The sequence below is a fragment of the Chenopodium quinoa genome, unplaced genomic scaffold (assembly GCF_001683475.1).
Source record: "Chenopodium quinoa cultivar QQ74 unplaced genomic scaffold, ASM168347v1, whole genome shotgun sequence".
Taxonomy (NCBI): Eukaryota; Viridiplantae; Streptophyta; class Magnoliopsida; order Caryophyllales; family Amaranthaceae; genus Chenopodium; species Chenopodium quinoa.
In genome coordinates this window covers 16,870-25,587 of record NW_018742371.1, presented here as the reverse complement: position 1 = coordinate 25,587, position 8,718 = coordinate 16,870, and the positions used below count along the sequence as shown (strand labels likewise).

The 8,718-nt window shown below is 37.6% G+C and overlaps 2 protein-coding genes across 4 annotated transcripts; both read right to left on the bottom strand.

Moving 5' to 3' along the window:
* Nucleotides 1–244: 244 nt before the first annotated feature.
* Nucleotides 245–5,715, bottom strand: LOC110696523. 3 transcript variants are annotated; one of them, XR_002506307.1, is made up of 6 exons: nt 4,727–5,715; nt 4,533–4,642; nt 4,287–4,396; nt 3,795–3,881; nt 3,155–3,708; nt 245–627 (listed from the first exon to the last, which is right to left on the bottom strand). XR_002506307.1 is itself a non-coding variant. In XM_021873837.1 (6 exons), exons 4-6 carry the CDS (start codon nt 3,660–3,662, stop codon nt 1,113–1,115), a joined length of 600 nt encoding a protein of 199 aa, XP_021729529.1. In that variant the 5' UTR covers nt 3,663–3,708; nt 3,795–3,881; nt 4,533–4,642; nt 4,727–5,715; the 3' UTR covers nt 1,023–1,112. The 3 variants fall into 3 exon arrangements, 1 of the variants encoding a protein (XP_021729529.1); XM_021873837.1 differs by lacking the exons at nt 245–627; nt 4,287–4,396 and adding an exon at nt 1,023–1,543 and having other exon boundaries at nt 3,155–3,269; nt 3,609–3,708; XR_002506308.1 differs by lacking the exon at nt 245–627 and adding an exon at nt 2,598–2,778.
* A 29-nt stretch (nt 5,716–5,744) lies between these two features.
* Nucleotides 5,745–7,993, bottom strand: LOC110696515. Its single transcript, XM_021873825.1, has 3 exons — nt 7,765–7,993; nt 7,457–7,579; nt 5,745–6,764 (listed from the first exon to the last, which is right to left on the bottom strand). The coding sequence occupies exons 1-3, from the start codon at nt 7,849–7,851 to the stop codon at nt 5,745–5,747; spliced, it is 1,230 nt and encodes a 409-aa protein (XP_021729517.1). The 5' UTR covers nt 7,852–7,993.
* Nucleotides 7,994–8,718: the final 725 nt, after the last annotated feature.

Genomic DNA, 8,718 nt, shown 5'->3' with positions numbered 1-8,718 from the left:
AAGCATATTTCATAGAATTAAATAAGATGAATAGTGTGGTGAGTAAATGGTTATACGATGTCAGTTTATATTCAGGTGAGTGCAGAGGGATATGATGCTGGTGAGCCAATTGATTTAGAAAAACTGGATGGTACATGGCGTCTTCAGTATAACTCTGCTTCTGATAATAGAATGTTTTATGCCGCCAATCCTTGAATTATCTTATCTTTAGCAAAATAACAATTTTACCTAACTCCCTCCTCTCCATATCTTCATAACTTTCAGAAAGCAACTCAGTAAAACCCCAAACATCCACCCAGAACAATCTACGCCCAAACTCAAACATCCAAAACCCTAAACAACAATGAAGAAGAAGACCCAAGCCCAGCGCACCTCAAACATCCAAATAGCAACCAAAGCAACAAAAAAAGAAAAACAATTGTAAATGAAAGATGACCTGTAAAAACAACAAAACAATGACCCTGAAGAAAAACACTATCAAGATGCAAAAAAAAAAAGAGAGAAATGAGCAAAAACCAGGAAAATCACAAGAGAAGGGCATAAAGACAAAACCTTTTTAGACCCATCTTGGTTAGGGTTTAGGGTTCACGCATGAGGCTCCAACCACCGCATAAACAGTTCTGACCACTGCCACCACCGTTACCGGAAAAAAAAATGGAGAACATTAACAAAATGCAAATAGCCACAAGAAAAAGAATAACCGCAATTGAACCCACAACAACAGAAAAAAGAGAAGCAGGAAACATTACCAAGCATCAAAAGCTAGCACTCGCCGCATCGAAAAACCGTGATTTGCTCTTGACAGAAAATTGAGAAGTAAATTCAGTGGGGGATATAGGTAGCCGGAAAAGGAGTGAGAAATGAAGGGAGGAGAGATAGGTAGCAGTAGAAGATGAGAGAGAAACGGAGAGAGGGGAGGTAGGAGCATGCAAAGAGGAGAGAGAAACAAAGGAAAAGAAGGGGAAAGGCAACGGTGTAATAAGGTAGAAGCAGCAAGGGCAAAAAAGGAACAACTGTAGACATCAACAATTTAAACCCCCTATTGGCTTTTTTTTTTTTTTTTTTTTTGATAGGGATAGATGATTTCATTCACACAATAGCCATCTCGGCATCTACATCATCATTTGAACATAACTGAAGCAGAAACTACACCCACAACACCTAAACTTGTTTCTATTCACGCTCATCTCCATTAAGGTGGTTCCAATCTTGAAACCATGTGAATTCTTCGATGTCATTGCATCTTTCAATAATTCCTTCACCAACGGCGCTGTAGATATTATGGAGTAAGCAACTGCACTACAGATTAGATCTTCTTGAGTCAAACTCATCTTCCCCAACACAACAACCATGAATACCAAACCCACCAAATGAACCAAAACTGAGATCAGGCGGAAACCCACAGTCGAAGCCCTTGGGTCCTTAGTCGGAAACTGCTCTATAAAGCCAGCCCCGTAGGTCCACTCATGGACGACCCGTCTTAAAACATTTGCCGCAGGAAGCGCTCGAACAACAGAGGAAGCAATGGTGGGTGGCTCCATAACTGACCCAAAATGAAAATTATTTATGAACAACTCAGAGATCATCAACTGGGTCTTATTCACCAAACAAAGATTAAACATTGAAAGAAGCATAAAATTAAAAGGACGAACATCCCCAAAAACACGAGTTGTAAAACTCGGTCAGAAGCCAGCGAAATCCAAACAAGCACCAGATCAGACTTAAGGATAACGGCACAAACCTAACCCGTTGCAAAAAACCGGCAACCTTAAAACCAATCAACCAAGTCTAGACCTTGACTCGCACGAAACGGATGGATTCAGATCGCGCTTCTTCCGGCCGACAATAAACCGACGTTGATGAGGCCTAGGGTGGGTGACTCACTGGCGCACAAGGAAGGGCTATAACCCGACCTCGGCCGGCGAGCCCCCCCGATAAAACCAGCAGCAGTGAGAGAAAAGGACAGGGAAGGTGGGCGGGAGAAGTAAAGGGCGACAATTGATGAAAAGGCAGAACCAAGAAATGGATTAGGAAGTGGAGAGAAGAGGAAGAGAGAAAAGAGCCCACCCTAAAGGCAAGAAGCTTCGAATCAGAAGCACAAAACCCCTTCCAAGAGAGAAACCCTAGAAGGAACTTCTCTCTCTAGAATAGAGAGGCAGCACATTGAGAAACGCCCCCTATTGGCTTTTATAGTAGTAAAGATAAAGGTAAAGATGTCTTCACTTTTCAAATTTTCCGAGGGACAATTTCCTTATACTTAAATATCTCTATATAATGAGGTGAATTCAACGAGATACTAATTGTTATAGTATTTTTCTTTGTATAAATAATTGTTGCTAGTCAAAGTGAAATTGATTAATAATACTCTTTCAATCATTTAAACAAGTGAACATTTGTGTTTTTCCATTATGTAGTTTCTTATTTGATTCTTTTTTTTTTTTTTTTTGACGAGGAAGAAACATTATCATTAATAATAAGCCATACGGCATCTCTACAATAATAACACAAATCTACAAACAATAGAATTAGAGAAAATACACAACTCTTACGGTCAAAACAATTACTAATAAGCCTTCTAAAGCACAACTCATACCCACTGCTTCAGTCTTGACGTAGGCAGTAATTTTCGATGTCTTTGCATCGATGCAGGTATTCAATTGATGTCTTTACAGCTTTCAAAAATTCCTTCGCAAAATGAGCACAAATTCTTCTGAGCGAAAAGTTGATGAAAAACCCCAATTCTAAATGAATCCAGAGCATTTCCCAATTATTAAAACCCTAAAAAAAAAAGAAAAACTCTTCCATAGATGAAACAACAAGACCTTGAATATAGGAGGAACCCTAATAATAGGGACCAACCCAATCAAATTATTGGGACCAAAACACATTAAAAACACACACACCAAAAAAAAAAAAAAAAAAAAAAAAAAAAAAGATAGAAGAAAAGCGGCGGAAATAGACTATTTCTGCCTTAAAAAGGCTATGAAATTGGAACCCTAGGAGAGAATAAAGAACAGAGAAAGGAGGGAGAGAGAGGGGGCGGCTAAGTTGTTTGATTCATTTTCAATGAGATATATTATTCATCATATTCTAATTTTTAATGTGATGCAACTAAATACATAAATAACACAAAAAATATCTTCCAAGAAGTTACCTTTCTTGACTGAAAAGAGTAAAGAGGGTACATCGGAGCTGAGACAGAGACTTCCCACTGCACCTTCCACTACTTCATCGGCATTTTTCTTCTTACCTTTTACTTTCTTCCTGAACTGTAAGAAATGTCAGTAGTAACAAAGAACTGAGTTAGATAAAATCTGAAAGAAGACAGAAGTAAGTCCAAAAGCATCAACAATAGAACATGAATAAAACAAATGTTAGTCTAAAACAATCCATCACAGGATTCTCTACTCTAGTCTGCCTTATAAAAACATTATCCCTAGTTGCATGAAGCAAGATCCTTTCAAATGCCATAGATTTCTCTATGGGTACCAAGCCTGCAAAGAACCCCCAGCTACACAGACTTTGATGGATCAATCGACTTGTCCTAAACACATATTAATTGAAATTTATGAAAAGGTATAAAAAAGGATAGAAGACATGAAAAGTACAACGCATATGACCAAATTAAGTATTCTCTGCATTTTGTTGTTCCAGTTCTCCATACTAAAAAGGCGCACTTCTTTGAGCTGGATAGAAGAATTCTCCAACCTGACGGACATATAAAAACACATAAGTTTCGATATTTGACCTAACCAATATAATTAACATATGAATAGTGATACAAATTAATTTACCTTGTTCCAAAAATAAAGGTGTGTCCAACGACTCTTCATTTTGCTAGAAGCCGCGCTACTTTGAGCTGAATGTAAGAAATCTCCAGCCTGAAGGATAAAAGAAACACACAAATTGACTTAACCAATAAAAATAACACAAGAATAATGATCCAGACTATGTATCCTGATCCTGCAAATTAAATAATTAACATTTTCCAGAAGTTTGCTGCAAAGGATAATAAGATGATGATGATAATACTAGTTTCATTTATCAGATAATCAAGTCTCTTATACTAAAGTCTAACCCCTTGAACTACTTCCTTTTAGATCTACAGACTACAGGATTAATAGACGTTATGTTGTTTGGCTTCAATTTGATCATCACAGTAACACACATGATCCTGCCACTTTAACCACTACACTCATATTTTGGTACTTAATCTATTTTATAAGAAAAAATAAATATAAAAAACCTTATATAAGAACGAGCTAATAGAATCATGATTAACTTACCTCCTGTAGTTTATACTTAGAAAGCTCCTTATAAGTGCACTATAACTTATCATTGCTTAAATTCATCTCAGAAATCACAATGAACAGCTTCTAGCTCGCGCAAGTTTCAACTAAGAAAAAATCAAACCCGCTAGTAGCTCAATTAGCAAAGCTTGTAATATTCCCTTCAAACAAAATGCTACAAGTATTCAAGAGAAGAGTAGAGCCATAAAAATGAATAAGAAGAAAGAAGGTTTCCCAAAATACCTCCAGATAATCCACTTTGATTTCAATATTCCAAGAGAAAGACTTGGTGGAGTCAAAACTTGTTTCTTGAAATATCGCAATCTAAGAGCCATCTCCGCACATCTTTTAATCTGTAGAAAAGAATCACCAAATCCAATCAATCAACATGCAGAAACACTACAATGAAAGTAACACACTTAGATATATTTATTCACCTGGAGCAGTTGGTTCACCAGTTGCCTTTCTGACCAAAGTCCAATAAAAAGACAGAAAGTATTCCCTTCAGCGAACCCGCTTGTAGCTCAATCAGCAAAGCTTGTTATATTCCCTAATACCTCCAGATAATCCACTTCAATTTCATTCCGAATGAAAGACTCAATTTAGTGTTTTGCCCATCTGTTGCAAGCAGCAGGCTGCTGATAAAGAATAAGCTACTGGGAGCATACTATCTGATCTGAAGGAGAACTTATACTTAGCAGCGATGATCTGAATCAGGTGTAAAGTCTGTGGACAGTGAAGAAGAGAGTGTTTCATCCAAGTGAGTTTCACAGCAACTGGACAATGGAACCACCTACTGATTCATTCCTTGAAACACATTGGATCGTCCAGGACTGATAGAGGGCGGCAGAAGACATATAAGAACTCATTCTAGCCAGCACCGGCCAAGAAATTAAATCATGTGCATACTATACACCAGCACACCTGTGTAAAATTGTTCTGTGTCGCTCTACTTACTAGTTATTAATGCCTCCATTTTGGCCTTCTTGAAATGAGAAAAGCAGTAAAATACATTAAGACATCAATCTAATCTCCAATTCCCACATACATTAAATTGTTGAGTACAAAGTGATCAGTAACAACAAATGGGGGAAGAGAAGTACAAATAACTTACATGATGATGTCAATCAAGTCTACATCAAATTGTAAACATTAGGTCCAAGCGACCTGAACAACAATTTTTTAATTTTTTTTTGGGGGGGGGGGGGGGGGGGGGGGGGGGGGAAGGGGGAATAATATTTAACTTAAACAGCAACGTCAAATTTGTTGAGTCTCCATATCCACATGCATGTATCCATCGAACTACACAACACTTGCACTTCATTTCTTCAAAGTGATCGCCGTTCCACGTACAACTAGAGATTCTTCAGTGATAGCAAGCTGTTTACGTGAAGATGTGGGAAGTCAAAATATCTTCGCCACCTAGGGGGAGTGACCAAACTTCCCGTCTTCCAATTATATACAAACCAACGCAAAGGACATGCTATGCTTGGTTTCCACAAAGCCAAAAAACCAAAACTCCCCAGTTTTCAAGCTCATATAAAGAGGTATAGCGACTCCAAACTTTGAGGGATTGAAATGTCTCTGAAGCGCCAAATACATACCAGCTGCATCGAAATTCATACATCTACCCCAAGGGCCAGTTTTTGGTCCTATCATTTCCCAGACTTTCCAAAACTTACTAGGGTTTTGCCAATATATTATACCTGCACCACCGGTGTCCATTGGTATACAGTAAGTCTTCACCTTGCTGTTGATAACGCTATCTTCTGGCGCTTCGAATTGATACATGGTTTCAGCATCTATATCCAAGGCAAAACCAAGAGAGTGACATATATCAAACCAATAGACATACCCCGCTGCAATAGAAAACGGATGACTCAGTAGTGTCTGCTTTGCCTTGTTACTCATAGTAATGCCTTGACAGTCAATGTCAATAGCCCTCCAAGTTTCATCAACAGCTACTGTCCATACCATAACCTTAACTTCAAATCTGGCAAGATGATCATCATTTTTTTCACGTTGACGATATGGTGAACGTGGATATTTGGGGACGAAACAAGGACAAAAGACTTTGTATCGACCAGAAGAAGGTGCAAATGCTAGAACAGCAGAAGGTTTACGATAAATGCATACCTTTGGCAGGGTGAGGGACAGGGGAGGGAGACTGATGTTGGCTTTAGTTACAAGATTCACTACAGACAATTCTTTTGGAATGAAGGCATTTTGAAGCAAGAGTAGTCCGTTACAAGAAGCCAAAATGAAGGCCTCAAATGGAAGCTTAAGTATACTGACAACACGATCATATGGGTGAACATAATAGGCCTGTTTTAGCTTAGCATCATCCAGGTCATTGTCTTGAATAAGGAAACCAGTAGTAGCAGGAGATGACATGGACTGAAGAAGGTGGGCTCTAATAAAGTGCGGGTCAGAGATAATAGCATTCCACTCCTTGCAAACGAACCTCACAATCTCCTGAAGAGTGAAGCACGAAGAAATAAAAAGATGTGAAACATAATTTCTCTGGGAATAGACCAAGACCAACTCGGCCTCTTGCTGCAAGGAGCAAGTGTTGGATATTTTCCTGAAACCTGAAAATTTTGATAAATTCACCCATTCAATCATCGATTCATTCTATGATATAATGTTAGTTTAATTACATTACATGGTTGGATATGGTGGTTGTATATTGCCGTTGCCACATACTCATATGCATGCCTAGTTTCATATTGTGTTATAATTTTACTTTTTAATAATATTAGGATTAATACTCATATGCGGCCTAAATTCCCAGGATATATGAACAATTTAGGCCCCTCCTGCCCGCCCCAGGGACGGGCCTGTAGATGCTTTTGCTAATATTAATTCAATTGTTCTAGAACCACCCAGTTGAAGCTAAATATTAATCATGTGATTCAGTAGCTTATTGTTATAATACAAAAAGTCAAGATATTCCCATACAATTGAAATCAACCTTGATATTACTTTTATTCTTAAATACAAAAAGAACTCAAATTGAGCAGATAATGTTTATAAAAGAAAGCACTTTCCATTTTGCCAAAGTATTCATTGTGCATCCAAAACAAACCCAAAATTGATCAACATGAATAACAATAAACATGCCAAAAAATACAGATATTCCAAAACACCATTAACATGATACATACCTCCAAAGCCCCAGACCCGGTGGCGCGTTCATTCCCACCGTTAACAAGACGGCCAACAAACACCTGACCAAACCCACCTTTCTTCCTTTCTACTTTATAAATAGGAAAAGCACCCACTTGAACCTACAAAAACAACAGCAAAACCAAAAACATCGATCAAAAATCACACACACCATCATTCATATAAAATCGACTCGATTCACAAATTCAATTCAAATCAACATATATCAATCAAAAAACCACAAAATCATTATTCAAAATCAACTCATTTAACAAAATCAAATGAAATTCGTTTTAAAAAAGATTACCCTTTCAGGAAAAGGGGATTTATTTCCATCATCATCATGTCCAGTTCCCTTATTAGCACTTAAACCACCACTATCATCTCCCAACATTTCTTCTCTGACTTCTGATTCTCTCTCGTTTGACTCACTTTCCTTCTCCGATATCACAACCACTGGTACAACCTTATCAACAACCTTCTTCTTCTTTCCACTATTATTCTTAGTATTATTGATTACCCTTTTGTTGTTGTTTGTTGTTCCTTAAATTTGCCCTTTTTCACAGCTAACCTAGTTCTCGAGGATCCTTAACAACTTTTTCTCTCTCCTCTTCAACAACACCAACTACTGCTACTGCTTCTGCTTCTCTCGCAACAGCTGCGCGAGTTCGAATGTAGTTACCAACCAAATGAGTCGATTTCTTCTGATTATTATCAACGATATTCTTCTGCTTCTTATTCGTCGTCGTTTTGACTGAATTTCCACGTTGAAGCTCTGGCATTTTCGTCTTCCCATACAATCGAAATTTTTTGATTCTGTGTTTTCGCTAGTGTTACCCATCATTCGATCTATTACCTCAAATTTGAATAGGATTCCGATTGCTTTTTTTTTGAGTTCGATTCGAAATTTCGATTGAAAAACGAAAATGTAGGGTTTTGAAGAGTGATTTGGGGGAAAAGAAGTTTCGAATTGGAATTGGAATCGGAATTTGGGAGATTTAATGAAAGGGTGAGTTTTTGCTAATTAGGGTTTGTACTTTGTAAGTTCGAGTGTGTACGATGATGAGAGAGAACGGAGATGAAGTCTGATTTTTCTTTTTTCTTTAATTATTATTATACTAGGGTTCATTTTACAACAATTTGGGTGGTTCAAATTGGGTTTTTGTTTTCGGTTTGGGGAAAAAATATGTTACTTTTTAAATCGTATTGTTGTTTTTGCTTAGGTTTGTTACATATTTTGTTTGTTTCCTGTTTTTTTTTT